The following is a 19641-nucleotide window of genomic DNA, read 5'->3' on the forward strand; positions in this document are numbered from 1 at the left end:
CCAACTGAGCCACCCAGACGCCCACGATTTTCTACAGTTTTGTCATCTGCAAATTAAAGATAGTTTTATGTCTTCCTTTCTTGTCTAGATGACTTTTATTTATTTTTTTCTTTCCTTATTGCACAACTAGAACCAATACTGAATAGAAGTGGTGAGAGTAGACAGCCTGGCTTCAGTCCTGATCTTGACAGGAAAGCATTCAGTCTCTCACCATTAAGTATGATGTTACCTGTAGGTTTTTCATAGACATCCTTTGTCAGGTTGAGGAAATTCACTAATTTTCCTAATTTGCTGAATGTTGTTTATCAGGAATGGATGTTGAATTTTGTCAAATGCACTTTCTGTATCTATTGAGATGATCATATGGTCTTTCCTCTATAGTTTGTTAATAATTTAGTTTGTTAATCTTGATTTTTTAATGTTAAACCAGCTTTGCCTTCCTGGGATAAACTCCACTCAGTCATGATGCGTTGCCCTTCTTAGCATAATGTTGCATTTAATTTTCTAAATGTTTGTTAAGGGGCGCTTGGGTGGCTCAGTCGTTAAGCAACTGCCTTCGGCTCAGGTCATGGTCCCAGGGTCCTGGGATCAAGTCCATATTCGGCTCCCTGCTCTGCGGGAAGCCTGCTTCTCCCTCTCCCACTCCCCGCTGCTTGTGTTCCCTCTCTCACTGTGTCTCTCTCTCTCAAATAAATAAATAAAATCTTTTAAAAAAATGAATAAATGTTTGGTAAGAGTTTTTGTGTCTATGTTTGGAAAAGATATTGGTTTATAGTTGTTATATCTTTTTCTGACTTTGGAATCAGGGTGATGCTGGCCTCAAAAAATGAGCTGGAAAGTGTTCTCTCTTTTTCAATCTTCTGGAAGATTTTGGGCATAATTGTTACTATTTTTTTTTTCTTAGTTGTTTGGCAGGATTCACCAGTGAAGCCATGATGTGTCGACCTCAGAGGGTCAGGGACCTGGGGCAGCGAAGGAACTGAGAAAAAGAGACGACAGTAGAGTGAGGCACAGGGAACCCTGAGGGAGCGGCCTGAGGTGCTGAGGTTTATTTTCCACCCTCTTACATAAACCTTCTACAGAGATATAGATCTATAATGGCTTACAGCAGGGGCGTAGTAAGGCACATTCCTCCATGTATACAGGATTAGTCAAGCACGTAAGAATCTTTAAAACAGAATAAAGGAACAGAGGGGAGTGCCCAGTGTGCTGTTTACAGGACAAGGGAACAAAGAGGGGAGTGCACAGTGTGCTGTTTACAGCTGGCTTCCTATCTACAGAACATCTTCTGCTGCATACTTTAGAACTGACCACACACGTTCCAAGGGCATCTCACTCTGATCCTTTCAGGTTATTTTTAACCCTGCAATCTCTAGTTTTCTCAGAGATCTCAGAGTCTGAGTGAACATGCACCAGTGGTCGTTGTGGTGTTCTGTTTCCCACAGTGGGGGCCTGGAATTTCCTCTGTGGGAAGGTTTTAACCCACAACCTCAATTTCTTTACAGATATAGGGCTAATAATGTTATCTATTTCTTCTTAAGCAAGCTTTGCTAGTTCATATCCTTCAGGGAATTTGTTAATTTCATCTAAGTTGTCAAATTTGTTGGCAAAATGTTGCCCATAATATTTCCTCATTTTTTTAATATCTGTAGGATTGGTAGTGATGCTTCTTCTTTTACTCCTGATACCGGTAATGTGTGTCTTTTCTTTTCTTTTTTTTCCTCATCAGTACATCTAGAGATTTATAAATTTTATTGACTTCTCAAAGAACCAGCCTCAAGTTTCACTGACTTTCTTGATCATTTTCTATTTTTCTGATTTCTGTTTATTATTTCCTTTCTTTTACTTACTTTAGTTTAAATGACCTCTTTTTCTAATTTCTAAAGGTGAAAGCTGAGATATTGGATTTGAGACTTTCTTCCTTTCTAATATAATCACTTAATGATATTAGTTTTTCCTTGAACCACTTCTCTAGCTTCATCCCACAAATTTTGATGTGCCATTTTTAAAAATTTTCATTCAATTCAAAATATTTTCTAATTTCCTTTGTGATGAATTCTTTGGCCCAGGGTTATTTAGAAGTGTGTTGTTTAGTGTGAAGGAGTTTTCCAAATACCTCTCCACTACTGATTTCTAGTTTCTCTCCATGAGGATCCAAGAACATACTTTATATGATTTGAATTTTTAAACATTTATTACATGTGAAGCAAGGCTAGAGAACCATGGAAGCCTATTGGTGGGGGAAGTGTGGTCTTTATCTTGAGCCACCAGAAGGTTTTAAGCAGACAGAGGATTTGATTTGAATTGTGTTTGATTGGCCTGGTGTGCACTGGATTTGACAGAGGGAAATGGGGATGCCTGGGATGGGAAACCTATGGCTTGAGGCTTCCAAGTCATCCAAGGAGAGTGGGCAGTTGCCTAGAGGGTCTGGCTCTCCAGGGAAGGGTGTGGGAGTAACTCTGTGACAGGGCTGCAGATGTCAGGCCTGGAGGTCTGGAGGTGAGGGTGAGGAGCCTGGTGTGCTGGAAAGAGCTCTGGACTGGGAGCCCGGCCTCCTGGCCAGGGCTCAGCCATGGGACTCCAAGCATGTCACTCCACCTCTCTGAGTTTTAGTTTTCTTACCTCTAAAGTAGGTGGTCAGCCTCAGTGATCCCACAGTTTTAGCAGCATGGGCTGCTGCCAGCACAGGGAAGGTCTTTGTGTGAATTAGGCAAAGGTGACCCCTTGAGATGGACAACCGAAGGGTGCCCCTGTGATGTAAGGCCTCAAACTAAGGCCCAGTATGATGTGCTGCCTTGACATGTAGGGAAACCAGGAGGGTCTCAAATGGCCAAACTGCAAGTCCTGCCCCACCTGCTCCTGTGGATAGGGTCCCATAGCAAACAACACTTATTGTCAAGCAACCAGGGGCCATTCCTGTTATTCCTGAGCAGGGGGCCTCAGTTCCCTGGTAACGGGTGGGATTCTTCAGACACATCAATCACATCCTCCCTTGGGAACCAGGGATCACTCTGCCCTCTTGGTGCTACAAAGTCTGCCTCCCACAGGCCCTGGTGGTTCCCGCTGTTCCTGCACGTAGCCCAACGTGTCCTGCATCAGCTGCTGCCTCAGGCAGAGCACAACCTGAACACCTGAGGCTGGCAGCTCCGCTAGAAGGTTCTATGTGTTGGACTCTGGTCTGTGCTAAGATCTGTTAACCTGTCACCCCCGGACCCCCTCCCCGGGGAGGTAGATTCCATAATCATTTCCGTTTTACAGAGGAGGACTCTGCAAATGGTGGGGGAGGGGTTGGGACTCAGGTCTGTCCAGATCCTTCCTTTTTTGTCCTAGGATCCACTCTGGTAGCTCGGAGGTGAGAAACCTGCAGCTTCCGGTTCAGTGAAGTGAGTCAGGAGTTTTGAGTGAAGGTGTGAAGATGGGAGCCTGGCAGGGAGGGGACAGAACCCATCTTGTCGACGGGGCCAGGCCTCTGCAGGGCTGAGGTGGGGGGAAGAGAAGTGAGCAGGGAAAGCAGCCTTCAGCCTCAATGCTGCCCCTCAGCCCAGCTGCCCCAGCATCAGCCATGCTATAGGCCCTCAAGGTTCTCCAGATTGCTTCCTCCCTCCACTGGAGAGGAGGCAAGTTCTTTCGTGGGGATCTTCAGCCAAAGGGGCTCCTCGCAGGCAGAATTGCTAGAACCAGGTACTCTCTGTAATGGCCACCTCTTGCTGCTTGCCCTTGGCTGCTGCCGATTTCCTAGAGTAATCAAAAGACAGAGCGGTGGTGTGTGGTGAGACAGCTGAAGAGCTCGGAGGGCGGAACTGGGGGTCAAGTCTTATGAGCACATAAACGCCATGAGATTAGGCTTTGATTTTCCACTATGTCCCCCAAAGCATAAGACAGTGCCCGAAACATAGTAGGTGCTCAAAAAAGTGAAAGAGTAAGTTAAGTCCCACCTTCCCTGCTTCTTAGCTGAGTGTCCTTAGGCAAGTTACATGACCTCTCTGTGTCTTCATTTCTTTGGCAGTGAAATTGAACATAACAGCTCTTTGTGGGGTTGTTTGAATTAAATAAGATGCTCTATTGAAGCAGGAAGGGCCCTCTGAGCACCAGCTGTTAGTATTACTCTCTTTTTAAAGATTTTATTTATTTATTTGGGAGAGAGAGAGAGGAGCAGGGGGAGAGGGACAAGCGGACTCCCTTGCTGAGCGTAGAGCCCGACGCAGGGCTCAATCCCAGGACCCTGAGATCATGACTGGAGCCGAAGTCAAGAGTGGGATGCTCAACCAACTGAGCCACCCAGGCACCCCCATCCATTAGCATGGATGGTTCCTGCTCAGCCTGTTGATGCCCCATGACTACCCTTACCCAGGACACAGCAGCCACACTCCTGGGGCCCGTGCTGTGGGCCAGGCATTATCCTCAGTGCTTTAATATAATAACTTCAACTCGAAAACAGCTCTTAGAGCTCGGCTGGGTTTGGTTTTGTTTTGTTTTAACCCCCATTTTATAAATGAGAAAGCAGAAGCATCGTGGTGATTCGGGCCATAAAATAAACTTGAGGAATGCTGCCTCATTTCTGTTCTCTCAAAGGATGGAATGAGGGTAGCATGATGTGCTCCAGAAACTGAGCTGTTGATCTGTCTGGGCCTGGGATTCCTGGGGCAAGATTAAACTAGGGCGGTCAGGGCTGGCTCCAACCTCTTGGGCGAGTTTGGTAAGAGAGGTCAGTGCGTGCCCGGGGCGTAGGGATTCAGTCCTAGGCAGTCTGGCTGCAGAGCCGGGCTCAGAGCCTCTGCATGTCCCTGCCTAAGGAACGATGGCCTTCTACCTGGGAGACCTTGAATCAGCCCTTCATCTCTCTGAGCCTCTGGTAAACAGCGATGGAAATAGTCTCTTCCTGGCTGTGTTGTTGCAATGATTACGTGGTCTCAGACGCAAAGCCTTGATGCTCACCGGCTTGCTGCCCCGAGGCACCGGGGATGTGGTCAGCTCTCGGCACACTCAAGCTGCTGGTACCATGTCAATGACGAGCCCAGCCCAGCTCTGGCCTCTTCGTCTAGCATGTCTCCCTGACCCTTGGGCTCTCCCGTCCCGTCCCGGGGCTGAGGGAGGCCTGCCCCTGCAGCCCTGCCCAGCTACTCCTGGAAGCACAGCCCTACTCCCAGGGTGACCAAGGATCACTCACTGGCTCTCCAGGTCCTGGATGGTGTCAGGAAGTGGAAGCCCCTTGGTCTCCGGGAGAAAGAGCAGGAGGATGAGGCTGGAAGCGATGGGGATGACACCGTAGGAGACGGGGGCCAGCAGGGGCACGGCCGGGCGAGTCATCCTGATTAGGGGCCCCGTCACAGCCCCCAGACGACCTGCCGACTGCAGGAAGCCATCTGCTGTCATCCTGGGGGTGGAGGGGAGGGCCCAGACCCCGGTCATCAATGCCACTTTCAAGAAGGGGACCTTACTGGGGGAGGGGGAGGCATTTGGCTGGGTCAGGATGTGCCAGGGGAGGGAAAGATGGGTGAAGGAGCTGCAATCCTCAAAGTCTTTCCTAACACTACCTCCTCCACGGAGCCCACCTAGATTTTCCCACCCAGAGGGGCCCTCTCCTTCCTGAGAACATCCAATCCAGAGTCCTTCATGGACTGTCTAGGACCCACCCCATTCTCCCTGGTCAGCTGTGTTGTTCCGGGATACCCAGCCCCTCTTTGCCCTCCCCACTGGCCTTCCCAGGGACGTCCCTTTCTCGCGCGCCCTGGGTCTGGCCACCCCTCCTGGGTGCAGCGCGCAGCCCAGCCTACCGCAGCGCAGTTGGGTAGAGTTCGGGCTTGTAGACAGAGATAGAGGTTAAGCTTATGCCAAAGCATCCTTTTCCCAGCACGGCGAAGACCAAGCGCAGGGTCTGCAAATCTGGGCAGAGGAAGAGGGTGACAGTGGGCTCTGCCCGAGGGGTCCCCAGTGAGCCCAGAGCACAGGGCTTCCTTGACTGCTCCCAGGCGCCCCACAGTGCTGACTCGGTGCCAGGCCGCCCAGGGCTGCAGGTGCAGCCTGACATCACAGTTGGTGGGCTGGGCGGAGGGGTGGGGGGGGGCAGCGCCAGAACCCAGCCAGGTCCGGGGCGGGCGACCCGGGGCAGCTGAGGATGCCTCTCGGGGCCTGCTCCTTACAGTGTCACCGTGCCAAAGCTCTCTGGGACCTGGGTGTGCTTCCTCCATGAAGGAGAGGGTCATGGCAGGTCCTCGCTGCCTTCCGTCTGTCTGTGGGAACGCTGGCTAAGAAGCCACACTCGGCCTTAGCTTTCCCTCCCACACGTTGTAATGAAGAGTCTCAAAAACTGTCACACACTTGTCTTTGCAAGTTTTCCCCGAGCACTGCCTCTTGCAGCTTGTTTGGGAGACCACCCCTCTGCCTCCCTCCTGGCTTTGCTATCAGCTCAGAACTCGGGGTCCCCGCCCCTCCACCAGCCCCCCTTGCCTTGAGCCATAAAAGGAGACTTGAGAGGGTTTTCGGGGCATTAAAGTCTCATTCAGAAAGAAAAGAGTAAGACGGGAGCCCTGGCCAGCAATCTGCACACCCCAGTGCCCCAGGCTTGGTGTTCGCGCCTCACTTCAAGCAACTGAAGTGTCTCGCAGCTTCCCCAGCCCCTCCTCCCACCTCAGGACCAGCCTCGGGCTTGAAGTCTGGTCCCAGCCCTGGCCCTGTCACTGGCTAGCTGAGTGACCTGCGGCACCCAACTCCACCTCTCTGAACCTCAGTCGCCTCAGGGGGATGGGTGGGGGGGCGGGCGGCGGGTGCAGGCAGGGAAGCCAGTGCCCCAGACTGTCAGCAGCTCAGCCCACTCAGTCCACCCCGCCTCACCTTGTGGGACCAGTATGTTGGCCAGGATGGAGAGGCCAGCCATGATCTGGAAGCTGGCCAGGGTCGTGCGGTGGCCCAAGAAGCTGAACAAGAAAGTGGTGGTGGCCCGGCCCAGTAAGTCCACAGCTCCGAAGAGGACCTGGAGGAGGAAGATGTCACTCCCCAGGTTTTGCAGGTCGAGGACCAGTCCGTAGTAGGAGATCATTTGGGAGAAGCTGCAGGGCAAAGCCAGAAATCGGATCCCTGCCCCAGAGGAGAGGGCACACACCTGAGCTGTCCCCAGAGGGCCCAGGCCATCCTGAGCGGGTCACTACCGGACCCCGAAAAACCTGTCTGTCGGATGCCTGACACATCTCTCAAGAGTGGGGCTGGCCCAGGAGAGAAAGGCCAGGCTTCATTCATTCCGCCTTAGGCAGTCACCTCCCAGGCTCCCTGGCCACCAGCCAGTGGGGACACTTAAGTCCCTGGGCTGACGGGCTGTGTGGGTCAAGCTGAGCTTCAGTCCTGGCCCGAGCACTCTCTCGCTTTGTTTCCAGTCACTGCTAGAACCATGACTCTACTAGCCCTGAACCTGGGCGAGTCTCTGCCCTTTCCTGGGTGCCAGTTTCTTTATCTTGAAAGATGGGATCCAGAGTAGAAGGAGGTGGGCTGTGTTGTCCTTCTTTCAGGAGGGCAAGTCTTATTTTCCCAGCCTCTGGGAGTGCTGCCTCTCAGTTGGGGAGGACATCCCATGACACAGGCCAGAGGGACGGTTCAGAAGGGCCACCCCAGCTCCTTGGGCCCTCCGTGGGCTTGCAGGGGGCCTTGTTGGGGCAGTACCACCGGGACTGCTCCCCTGCCCCATCTGATTGTTCCCCTCCCCTCCCTTCCCCTCCCCTAGCCTCCCCATCCCCGTCCCCAGGCAGGGATCCCAAGAGCCCTCTCCAATGAACTTCCTGCTTACTGACCTCCACCCCAAGTCTGGAGGGGTAGGGGGTGGACATGGGACAGACCGCCCTGCCACAGACCGCCCAGGCTCCTGAGTAGGCGAAGCTGAACTTAACAGTAGCTGGATTTCCGCAGTTTGGAGATTGAATTTGGATCCAGCAGTGACTGCGGTGTGAAATTACTCCCTACCACTTTTCAAATCGGTCCCCATCCCTGCTTCATGGACACTCCCCTTGGGCCGCACCTGAGCACTGCACCCAGCAAGGCAGCTGACACCAGCTGACACCAGCTGCTGACTAAAGCTGCAGGCCCCCGTGGTTCCTGAAGTTTGTGGAAGCCCCGTGGGGGAGGGGCTCAGCTCTGGCTCCAAGTAGCTGACGCTGAGGCTCTAGGGCCGGTACCGAAGGGGTTAACGGCGGAAGCCGAGAAACCCATCAGGTTAGCCGCTGCCCAGCCTGTGATTTGAATAACAAAGGATGCAGAGCGGCCCCTGGGAGCACTGAGGAAGCCTTGAAGGTTTTGAAAGAATGGTCCTGGACATTCCTGGCACCAGGCACTCCTTCTCACTTGGGGGGGGGTGGGAATAAAAGCATTTGATCCATTCCCTAAGGTGTAGCAAATATTTGCCATTGGAACCCATATGTGGTTAAATATAGCATAAAATAAACGTTTTTCTAATCTTTAGTTTTATTTCAAGATAAGTCTCCATCAAACCTGACCCTCACTTCTCAGTGTGCTCTCTGCAAGTCACTTGAACTGAATTTGTTTTATTAAGGGGCCCTCTCCTGGTCCCAGGTGGCCGTGGGTGCCAAGACGGGGCCTGCTGGGGAGTCCATGCTCAATGAGGGGCCTGCTGGGTGGCAGCGGGCAAGGAGGTAGCTCAGGCAGGGTTCAAACGCCTGTCCAGTCATCTTGGGCAAGTTACCTGCCCCACTGGGCCCTGCTGTCCCCTCTGTAAAGTGGGGGTGTAGATGAACTTGGCGTAAGTGGGCCAGTGGCCCTCTCCAGCCACTTCTGGTCCCCCATCTCTAGGGACATAGGCTCCGTGTCCAGCCTGGGCTTCAGCGTGCCCCTGTCCCTGCCCTCCAGCTGGTTTCCCGCTTGAACCCCCCAGCCCCTCCCCAGTGCTGGCCGGGACTCCTGCCTCCTGGGGGAACTGCCTGTCCGGCCAGAAACGTGCTTCCTGAGGCCGTGCAGGAGCCACTCCTCACTCCCACCCCGGACACAGTAGAGGCCGCTTTTAGGCAACAGGCTTGGGCATTGGAAGCCCCAGGCTTGGGCACTGGAAGTCCCAGTAAGGCAGAAGGGCCCACAGCGACCATCCTGCAAACAGGCCCACCAGGGACCCACCTCAAAACAGCCGTAAGCCCTCACTGGCCAATCGGACCCAAAAAGGAACGTTCCACACGTTCCCCTACCTCCTCCCCCTCCCCTATAACTACAGCCCCCTCCCACTGCCTCCTGGCAGACAGTCTCTCTGCTCCCTTGCCGTGAATTCAATAAACTTCTATGTCTTTTGTTCGGCCTTGGGTGAATTCTCCCATCGCCCTGGGCCCTGGGCACTGGCCGCCGGCCTCCACTGATCCCATCCCGTGGGGCTGGCCCACTTCCCTCCTCAGGCCTGGCTCTGGGAGGGATGAGCTGGGTGGCATACCTCACCAGGAACATGCTGCAGCTTCTCCAGCGGAGCACGGGCATGAGAAACAGGTCCAGCACTGACCTGCGGGCCTTCTTAGAGGCCCCCTCCTCCTCCTCGTGCATGCTGGTCATGAGCACCTGCGGGGAGAGGCGGACACAGTGAGTGGGGGGTGGGGGGTGGCACGGGCCCCGCCCCGCCCCCGTGCCAGGGAATGGTGTCCAGGTGGGCAGAGTGATGCGAGGAGCCTGGCCTTGGCTTCTGGAAACTGGAGAGCCTTGGGGTGGGGGCGGGGATGGAGACAGAAAGAAAGATCTCTCTCTGGCCCCCTAACAGAGCTCTCTTCTGCCGACCTGGCCCCCCTACTCTGAGCCAGGGAGCCAGGCTTGTGTCCCAGCTCTCGGCAGTTCCTACACAAACCCGACCACCCCTCCTTGCCCCTCATGGCTGGCCTCAGGGTACGCCTCCTACCCCAGCCACACGGGCTCCCCACTGCACCCAAGTGCCATCCAGACTCTTCCTGCCCCTCCGGGCCCCGCCTGCCCCATGCTCAGCTCAGTCTTGGTCGGCTCGCCTCCTCCTGGAAGCCTTCCCTGATCCTCCCACCCCCAGGCTGTGTTTTGTTTCTTGCTGCACATCCTCCCACACCTACTTCCTTGAAATAATCACCTTCAGAGAAGCACATGCAGTTTCCCCCAAACACACCGAGAAGCCCTACGAGGTGAGCTTGCAATGCATGTGGGTGGAAGCCTCCCACAAGCAAGCTGGGGGTTGTCACAGCTGTTATCGGGTGGGTAGCGGTGAAGCTGGTGACAAGACATCAGTGGCTGTCCTCTCCCTGCCACGTCCCACACTCTGGGTCACAAACAGGGGCATCTCACCTCGACGGTCAGTGACTTTGTGGCTTCCTTGTGGCCGTTTATCCTGGCCACCTTTTTGAGCTCCTGGAGCGCTTGTTCCGGTTTGCCCACAATAATCAGCCATCGGGCAGACTCCGGCAGCCACCTGTTAAGGACGCAGGCGCTTGCCCGGGCCCCTACGCTCTTCCCGCGTCCAGGGCCCTCCTCGTCAGGTCAGGAGGGGGACGTGGGCAGCCGCTCCCCCAGCAGCAGGGGGAGACAGACGGCAACTGCTCTCCCCTCTGCATGGCTGGGGCCAGGATGCGAGACTGGCAGCCTCCCTCGGTACCGAGTAAAGCGGAGTCCCAATGCCTGGCCGCCCTCTTTCCCCCACACCACCCCATCTGGCTTCCCGGCTGCGGGCGGCTCGCGCATGGCCCGTGCACAGCTGCCTGAGCCTATGGTGAAGCTGAGCCCATTTCTGTGACAGCTCACATCACGCTGAATTTCACACACACACGCACGCACACACACGCTAAACACATCCCCAGCCAGAACTGAGTGGTTTTATAAAAGTAGCCTGCTTCTTCCCAGCCTCGGGGCAGATAGCAGGGAGAGGCATCTCCTGGGTGAGAGGACTGGCATTTTCCCAGCCCAGAGGGGCTCAGCTCTGTTTGCGTCCGTCCGGAGGCCACCTGCCCTAGTGGTTCAAAGAGCCAGCCTGCCTGGGTTCAAATCCTGCCTCTGGCACTTACCGGCTGTGTGGCCTGCACGAGTCACTGAACCTCTCTGGGCCTCAGTCCCTCCTCTGAAAATGGTGGTCATCCTATCATCTTCCTCGTTAGAAGAAGTGAATACACATCTGGGATGACCAACAGCACCTGGGACTCACCCAACCAGGGTGACTAGAGCAGCCTAATAAGTGTGATTATGGGATGTCTTCCTCCTTGCTTACTGATCCTGTTGTTATCGATAAAACTCCACGTGGTCAGTGGCTTTTGATCTGTTTTCTTTGCTGATGTGCCCCCGGGACCTGAAACCACGTCTGGCATGGGGCAGTAAATACTTGAGAAGGAATGAATGAGTCCTTGCTACTCTCTATACCCCACAGTAGACTTAACGGGGCGCAGGTCCACCCAACCCTGGTTCATGGACACGAAAGAACTTACAGGGTCATGAATTTGGGTCTGGTCCCCTGTGCCTCACCCAACCACGTGTTTCCAGACCTCAGAGAGTGTTGCAGCACCCCAAATAATCGTGATGATGGTATCTTTTCATATCCAACGCCAGTCCGCGCTGACTCAGGAGCCCATGGGTGGGGGGTGGGCAAGTGATGTGAAGGAAGGGGCTAGCAGGTGGGGGGCAGCTAGTGCCGAGGAGGGGAAGGCCCGAGAGCCAGCGGGACGGGTGGGAGCCTCAGACGTCTGGCTAAAACGCCCACCCCGGAACTCTGAAGCCCCAAGATATCTCTCCTGAGCAGGGGCCCCACACACATCATTGCCCTACGTGGCTCTCAGCGTCTCAGGATCCACGGCCGGCCAGGGTGGTGAGGGTGAGAGGCACCCTGGCCCCCAAAATCTCCCTCCTAGCAAGTGACGTCCTCCCCAAGAGCAAAGGCCCCACACTGTACCCACCAGGAGATCAGGAAGATGGCAAAGAAGGGCATCGACACGGCCAGCTGGAGAGCCCGCCAGTCCCGCAGGGTGAAGGCCAGGGCCCCCAGGGTCATCTGGCCCAGGCTATAGGAGCATCCCAGCATTGTTATGGTGACGGCCCTCCTGCGGGTTGTGGTCCACTCCACCACTGAAAGGTGATGCAGACAGGCAGGTAAGGGCTGAGCGGTGGCCTCGGGGCCCCATTCCCCCCCACCCCCCGCCCCCAACCGCCACCACGGCAGGCGCAGCTGAGGGAGGGACTCACTGAGCGTCACCGGGGTCATGATGATGCCGGCCACTCCAAAAGCGCTCAGGAACCGGAGGCCACAGTAGATGAGGAAATTGGAAGCAAAGATGGTGCTGGTGTTGGCCAAAGCCACCTGCAGGGAGCACCAGCTCAGCGCCGGCTTCCGCCCGAACCTGTGGGGGACGAGCACTGTGGGGCCTGGAGAGGGGCCCTGGGGACTTGGGCCTGGAGGCAGGGGCTTCAGGGGAAAGGAGGGTTCGAGGGGGTGGGGCACCTGCTGGGGCACCTCAGGGCAGGCAGCACCGTACCCCACCCCCTGGGATCCCCCAGGAGCATGCTCCAAGTGTGCTTCTTATAAAAAGGGCAGACGCCTCGATCTCAGGGCCAGCGGCATCGCAGGGTCAAGAATGGGCTTTGGTTGGGGCGCTGGGTGGCTCAGTCGGTTAAGCGCCTGCCTTCAGCTCAGGTCATGATCCCGGGGTCCTGGGACTGAGCCCCGCATCGGGCTCCCTGCTCAGCGGGGAGCTTGCTTCTCCCTCTCCCTCTGCCTCTCTCCCCGTCTTGTGCTCTCTCTCTCACTTGCTCTCTCTCAAATAAATAAAATCTTTTTTTTTTTTTAAAGATTTTATTTATTTATTTGAGAGAGAGAATGAGAGAGAGAGCATGACAGGGGTGAGGGTCAGAGGGAGAAGCAGACTCCCCGCCGAGCAGGGAGCCCGATGCGGGACTCGATCCCGGGACTCCAGGATCATGACCTGAGCCGAAGGCAGTCGCCCAACCAACTGAGCCACCCAGGCGCCCACAAATAAATAAAATCTTAAAAGAAAAAGAACGGGCTATGGTTGTATCACTGTATTGTACACCTGAAATTCATATTACAATGCATGTTAACTAACTGCAATTTAAATAAAAACTGAACAAAGATGGGCTTTGGCATCAGAAGCCTGGGTTTGAGCCCAGCTCTGTCCTGCCTGGGTGACCCTGGGCACAGGACTCAAAGTCTCTGAGCCACCATTCCCCGTCTGCACAATGAGGGTGTGCATGATGACAGCCTCAGAGTTGTGAAAACCATGATGCAGAGCAAGGGGGCGGCACGGCCGGGAGGCTGAGCGCACGTGGCCTTGGGCAAACCGGCCAGCTCCCTGCCGGTCTGCCCACTGGGACTGGAGCTCCCGGGAGACAACCGGTGTCGGGCCCTCAGCGGTCCACCTGCACACCCACTGTGCCGCTACGGCCCCACGGCTGGCTTAGCCCAAACCATGGCCCGCATTTAGCTAAAGCGTGCATTGGTCCAATGGGAGAGATGTGGGCAACACTTGGCCCGCTGCGTGAGCAGTGCCCAGGAACAAGGACATTTGGCCCAGACCCAGGGCGAGGTCTGGACGCTGACACCAGACCCTGATGCCAGGCTCCCCGGGTAAGCTGCGGACCGACGGTGATTTGGCTCCCGGTGTGGACGGCCCCTGGGGAGTGAGCCAGAGCCGCACGGCAGCTGTCCTTGGAAAGTGCCACCTGGACCACGTCCTTCCCTGCTGCTCGGGGCCCCCCACCACGCTCAGGATTAAATAAGGCCCACAGATGACGAAGGTAGCAGAACCACAGCACGAGGAGCCCGCCCCGTGTCAGGCCCTGGCCCGAGCTCTGTCTGTGGTTAACCCACAACAACCCCATGGATAGAGCCAGGTCCCCACGTACAGGAAGAAATGGAGGCACAGAGAAGCAACATACCCGCCTTCTAGGGGACGAGGGAAAGGGAGGTGGGGATGGGAACCCAGGGTCAGACCCCTGAGCCCTCACGGTCAGGAGAAAGTCGGGAAGCCGTTCGTGCATTCACTAAATAATGACTGAGTGCGTGCTGCGTGCTGGAGGCTGGGGACGCCATGCCCCTGCCTTCTTGGAGCTACGTCTCGTGGGGACGCACGCAGCAGGTGAGCAAGGAGTGAGCGACCGAGTACTATCAGAGTAGGTGCAGTGAGGAAGGAAAGAAGGCGTGGCCAGGACGAGGCCGCCTGGGGTTGAGGCCTACGTGCTGGGCACAAAGAGACCACAGGGAGAACCTTCGGAGCGAGGCTCGGCCACCGGCCACCTCGGGGCTCTGCAGCCGGGATGCCGAGGGTGCTCCAGGAGGGGCTGGCATGGCTGTGGGAGAGAAGCCAAGTGCCAAGCAGGGGTGGAGGGGGACGGGATGGGGGGCAGGAACTGTCCTCAGTGTGGTGGGCCTGGAGGACTTCAGGCTGGCATCAACCAGATCCACGTATAGGTTTTTGAAGTCACGCGGAATGGAGGCAAGAGACCCTCGAGGGGGCCAGGGCCTGCCCGGGCAAGAGAGGCAGGTGGCTTGGGCAAGGGGACGGAATGGAGGAGAGGGGCGTGGGGCTGGATCTAGGGGCGAGGGTGGGAGAACAGGGCTGGCTCCAGGGTTGGGTGTGTGCCATGGGCCGGGGGGCCGTTTTCCCGGATGGAGTCTGGTGCGGAGGGGCTGGGCTGGCGCGGGAGGGTCAGGAGTCCAGCGCTGGCCGCGGCAAATGAGAGGCAAATGCTCCTCCACGTGCGAGCTCCAAGCAGGCAGCTGGCTCTACCAGCCGAGTGGGCGGAACGCAGGCGTCACTGGCGCCTGGTGGTAGGGCCTCGAGCAGCGGGGGTGGGCAGCCGGCCAAGAAAGGGACAGGGCTGGGGGCGGGGCACCGCCTCACAAAGAGGAGCAGGAGACGGAAGGGAAGGGGCCAGAGGAGGGGGAGGAGGATTTCGACTTCACAGTGTGCCCTGTACTTGGAGTTAGAAGAAAGAGGGGTGGGGGGCGCCTGGGAGGCTCTGTCGGTTAAGCGGTTAAAGCAGTTAAGCGTCTGCCTTCGGCTCAGGTCAGGATCCCGGGGTCTTGGGATCGAGCCCCACATCGGGCTCCCTGCTCGGTGGGGAGCCTGCTTCTCCCTCTGCCTCTGCCCCACCCCCCCATGCTCATTCGCATGCTCTCTCTCTCTGAAATAAATAAATAAATAAACAAACAAACAAATAAATAAAATCTTTTTTAAAAAATGAAGAAGACGACGATGACGACGAAGAAGAAAGAGCGGTCTATTTCTCCGCAGAAGACTATGGGCTCTCTGAGGGCAGGGGCTCTACAGCGCCTCGCACACAGGTGCTCTGGACGGTTGGTGTCACCAAAGGAGAGAGCGCTGTGTTTGAGGGGATCTCGCACAGAGTGGCTTAAGCTGGTGTGGGCTTCTAGGCTGATACTGCTCCCTGGGGACATTCATGGGCCATTTCTGTACTTCTGTCCCCATGGCGCTCGTTCTGTCGAGGAGGAGTCGAGGGGGAGAGGAGATACTCACCGGTCAGAGAGGAGGCCCCAGGAGATGGACCCCAGCAGGACGCCGGCCATGTAGATGGACTGGCCCAGGGGTTTCAGGCCCTGGTAGTCACACACTAGGTCCCACTGGAAGAGAGGGTGGGCACGGCAGCTGGGCTCAGGGGATGCACACCCTGGTCAGCCTGGGTCCTGGGGGGTCTCTCAGGCCAGGCGACAGAGGTGGAAGGGGTGTGCTGGGCTGGGGCGGGGGGCGGGTTCAGCTCTGTCCTCCCAGCTAGCTGCGTGGCACACACGGGACTCGGCCACTCCGAGTGGACGGAGGTGGGCAGCGGAGCGCGGGGACTGAACCACAGGCTGGCGTTCTAACTCTGTGGATCGCTCGCTGGGTGAGCCCAGGGGTGGTTCCTGTATGTGCTGAGCCCGGTTTCTCACCCAGAAGGGGGGCCCTGCAGCTGCTTCCCTCACAGGGCTGCCGGGATGAGCAGAGAGTGCTGAGCACGTGCCACCATAATTTTTGAGTGCCTCCTGCCCGGGTCTGGGCATCCATGACCTGAACACCCCCCACCAGGCAACCCTCCACCAAGACCTGACACCTTCGTTCCATTTCCGCCTCTCTCGCCAGGCCCACGGAAGCAGGAGCCCCCTGTCCCCACAAGGCAAAATGATAACTGGAAAATGCAAAGCAGATCACCTCACTTCCTTGCCCCAAAGCCTCCAGTGACTTTCTTTTGCACTTGAAGAAAGTGCACCTCACCCACCTTCTTTGCGTTGTGCCGGCCCCTGACCCCTTGTGCCCAGACACACTAGGCCTCCTTCTGCTCCTTCAACACCCCAGACCTGGACTTCTGTTCCCACTGGGCTCTCTCCGCACCTTCACGTGACCTTGTCTCCTAATCCAGGTCTCACCTCCTGAGAGGCCTTCCCCACCTGCCTCTCCTCCTTGCTCACAGGACCTGCTTTTCTCCTTCGTAGCGGCAGGACAGGATGTGATGGAGACCCATCTTCCGGCTCCTGGCGGTCTGGGCTGAGCCGGGCGCTGGAGTGTTGGAGCCGTGGGTCCTGGGCAACTTATTTCCCTCACTGTGCTTCTGTTTTGTTCCTTACCAGATGCAGACAACAACAAGACCCCCCTCGTGAGATTGGAGTGAGACTATGGGCAAAGCCTCTGGAACGGTGCCTGCCACTCTCCTGTTGGGGCGGGGTTAAATGTTGACCCATTCTGAAGCTGCCGGCGGAACAGGAGCTCCTCAAAGGCTCCCTTGCTTATCCTGGGACCCCGGCCTCAGATCAGGATCTGGGCCTTCATAAGCAGTGAGTAAATATGTGTTGAGGGAGTAGCATCTCATTCAGTAGCGCCTGCGGAAGCGGTGCGATCCTTCCAGGCATGGGCGGGTGGCCATCACTGGGAGGCCAGGTAAGAGAGCCGGGGGCTGGCGGGGGGAGGCCCTTACCTTGGCCACGATGGTGGAGGGGAAGGTGCTGCGGTCGTAGACCCAGCCGTCCATGCACGGCTCTGTGGCAGCCTCGCTCCAGTTGGTGGCCGTGGCGTTGGGGTCCAGGAGCTGCCACTGTGGTTGGCGGAAGCGGCGACACCGATGGGGCTCGTGGTCGGGGCCCGGGGGGATGGAGACGGTCAGGAGGTCCTTGGGGCCCAGGGCCCCGGGGACACTGGCCTGGGCAGTGCTGTTGTCCAGGAGGGGTACCCAGCATCGGTGGCTGGGCACGGCGGCCGAGAAGTTCTCCATCAGCAGTTGGGAGGGCACCAACATGGAGGGAAGGAGGAGAGTGAAGACCTGCAGGGCCTGGAAGAGGCCCACTCCCCCTGCTCGCTCCAGGAGCTCGGTGAATGCCATGGGCAGAGCCGTGGGCGGCCAGGGCGGCCTTCCCAAAGGTCAGGGAGCCCGCGAGTGTCCGGCTGCTGAACCACTAGCAAGTGCCGGAACCCTGGGCCATCGGACCTTCTGCCCTCGCTAGCCTGCAGTTGGGTTGGGAGTGCGGGCTAGCAACTGGTCGAGTCAGTCCTGAGATGCCCCAGGTGCTTTGAAGAAACTCCTCCTTACCCTGTTTCTGGGAGTGACGCGTGGGTGCCCCACCCCTCTGGAGAGGGGATATCAGGGACAAAGCTCACTGTGCCCAGGCTGCCTGGGGCATCCGAGGCGCCCTGGTTCTCCAGCACCAAGAGTAAAATTCAAGCAGGTGTGAAAAACAAATAAGATGCACTAAGCTGTGATGTTACTGAGCTCCAGTTGTGGAGGGAAGTGGCACCCGGCTGTGGCCTTGGTTAAAGTTCAATCTCAGCGTGGGCTCCTGGGCAGGAAAGTCAGGTCTAGCTACTGAGGGAGGCTTGGGCAGCTCTCTGCAGGGGGCCTGCTCACATTCCTAAACCGAACTTTCATATCCCTCTACACGTGGCCCTTTAAATCAGGAAACTGTTGGCCTGAGCTTCAGCCGTATTGGCCTGAGATTCAGGCCATTTTGCTACAGCACAGTGGTGGGGACTGGGTGGGGGACTGGGCAGGGCCCTCCCTAGCTGGCCCCGAGGCTGCAGGGAAGCAGGTGGGCTCCCAGCGTGGAGGGAGGTGGCCGGAGGGCCCAGGGCTGTGCTCATTCCCTCCTTACTGCGCGCCTCCCGCCAGGCAGCATGGGAGACCAGCTTGCAGACTCGCTATTTTGGGAAGCTTCTATTTCCAGGTTCCAGGTTGCCTTTATTGGACTGGAAGCTCCCCCAGGGTGGAAAGCATGGCTGTGATCCCCTCACATCCATTTGATGCCCCCCGTGGGCCTGGAGTCGAGCAGGCGTGCAGACTGGGAAAGTGAGTGAAGTCATACCTCCCTGACCCAGGGTCTAACTCCAGCCCAGCTTGGCGTGAGGAGGTGCGAAGGCAGCCCCCTCCCCAGCACTCCGCCTCGGCTGAACCTCTTAGGAGCAGCTGTTGCTGACACTGCGGGCTTGCGGTGTGTTGGGCTCTGTGCTGACCATGCGGTCCGTACCCTCTCCTTTGCTCCTCATAGCAGCCCTTGTGCAAGAGAGTTGGTGCTAATTCCTCCAGACAAGGAAACCGAGGCTCAGAGAGGGCAGGCAGCTTGCCCCAGGTCACACAGCAGAGTGTGGATTAGAACCAGACACGGCAGCCCGCGCTCTCTCCAGGGCCTCTGGCCAGCTGCCATGTGGCCTCTGGCCTGTCATGTGCCAAATCCCAGCGAAAGGCTAGATTTCGGGATTGGGGTCAGACTTAGGGCCAGCCAGGGAGCCGGAAGTCATCTCTCCCAGGCTAGGAGAGGAATGGGCTGAGTCAGTTCCGGACAGAAGTCTGACGAGTGCTAGAAGTATGGATGAGGTGTGGGTAGGCGTCTGGACCCTGAACTTCCCAGAGCGCTTGGAGAATCCGGCCACTGTGGCACCCAGCCGGGGTGCCGAGGAGCGGGGGTTCTGGGCCTGGATTTCAAAGCCAGGGCTGTTGCCATACTCGGCCTCTCTGGGCAAGAACTCATTATGAATTTTATTTTATTTTTTAAGATTTTATTTATTTATTTATTTATTTATTTATTTATGAGAGAGAAGCAGACTCCCTACTGAGTGGGGAGCCCCATATGGGACTCGATCCCAGGACCCGGACATCATGACGCTTAACCCACTTAGCCACCAGAGCACCCCTCCTTATGAATTTTAAAACAGTGCGTAGAGAGGGGCGCCTGGGTGGCTCAGTTGGTTAAGCGACTGCCTTCGGCTCAGGTCATGATCCTGGAGTCCCGGGATCGAGTTCCGCATCGGGCTCCCTGCTCGGCGGGGAGTCTGCTTCTCCCTCTGACCCTCCCCCCTCTCATGTGCTCTCTGTATCTCATTCTCTCTGTCTCAAATAAATAAATAAAATCTTTAAAAAAAAAAAAAAAAACAGTGCGTAGAGAGAAGTGGAGAGAGAACCAACCCAAATCAGAGCAGGAGGCCATGAGCGAGGGGCTGACTGGGCAGAGCCCTAGTCCAGAAGCCCGAAGGCTGAATCTCACATGGAAGAACTGGGCTTTCTACCATGTGTGTGCAAATAGCATCTTCACAGGGGAAGGCCTGGCCTCCGGGGGCAGGAACTTTGAGGCCTCCCATTTCCGGCCCCTGATTTCTGGCCCAAGCGAGGCCGTGTTGTCATGTTGGTAGCAACCTGGTTCAAACCTGAGCTTGGGTCAGAAACCCCAGGAATGCTGGC

General features: G+C 56.7%; 2 protein-coding genes across 9 annotated transcripts in view; one reads left to right on the forward strand and one right to left on the reverse strand.

Annotated features, from left to right (window-relative positions):
- RASGRP2 (RAS guanyl releasing protein 2) overlaps positions 1–19641 on the forward strand; it is a 361639-nt gene that overhangs the window by 140188 nt on the left and 201810 nt on the right. The gene's annotated exons all lie outside the window — the stretch shown is intronic.
- On the reverse strand, positions 2176–17458 carry SLC22A11 (solute carrier family 22 member 11). Its single transcript, XM_081797890.1, has 10 exons — positions 16894–17458; positions 15465–15568; positions 12154–12308; positions 11868–12036; positions 10276–10399; positions 9413–9534; positions 6832–7046; positions 5775–5883; positions 5168–5374; positions 2176–3735 (listed from the first exon to the last, which is right to left on the reverse strand). The coding sequence occupies exons 1-10, from the start codon at positions 17293–17295 to the stop codon at positions 3672–3674; spliced, it is 1671 nt and encodes a 556-aa protein (XP_081654016.1). The 5' UTR covers positions 17296–17458; the 3' UTR covers positions 2176–3671.

The sequence above is a fragment of the Leptonychotes weddellii genome, chromosome 11, assembly GCF_054177405.1.
Source record: "Leptonychotes weddellii isolate Sample4059 chromosome 11, ASM5417740v2, whole genome shotgun sequence".
In the NCBI taxonomy this organism is placed as follows: domain Eukaryota; kingdom Metazoa; phylum Chordata; class Mammalia; order Carnivora; family Phocidae; genus Leptonychotes; species Leptonychotes weddellii.

What these genes read in the sequence shown, in the direction of transcription:
- SLC22A11 (XM_081797890.1), bottom strand. Translation starts at nt 17,295, where the DNA reads ATGGCATTCACCGAGCTCCTGGAGCGAGCAGGGGGAGTGGGCCTCTTC. An exon ending in CATGACCCCGGTGACGCTCA is followed by an intron (nt 12,037 to 12,153) that starts GTGAGTCCCTCC and finishes ATCACCTTTCAG; the next exon opens with TGGTGGAGTGGACCACAACC. An exon ending in TGCAGCATGTTCCTGGTGAG is followed by an intron (nt 7,047 to 9,412) that starts GTATGCCACCCA and finishes TTTGCCCTGCAG; the next exon opens with CTTCTCCCAAATGATCTCCT.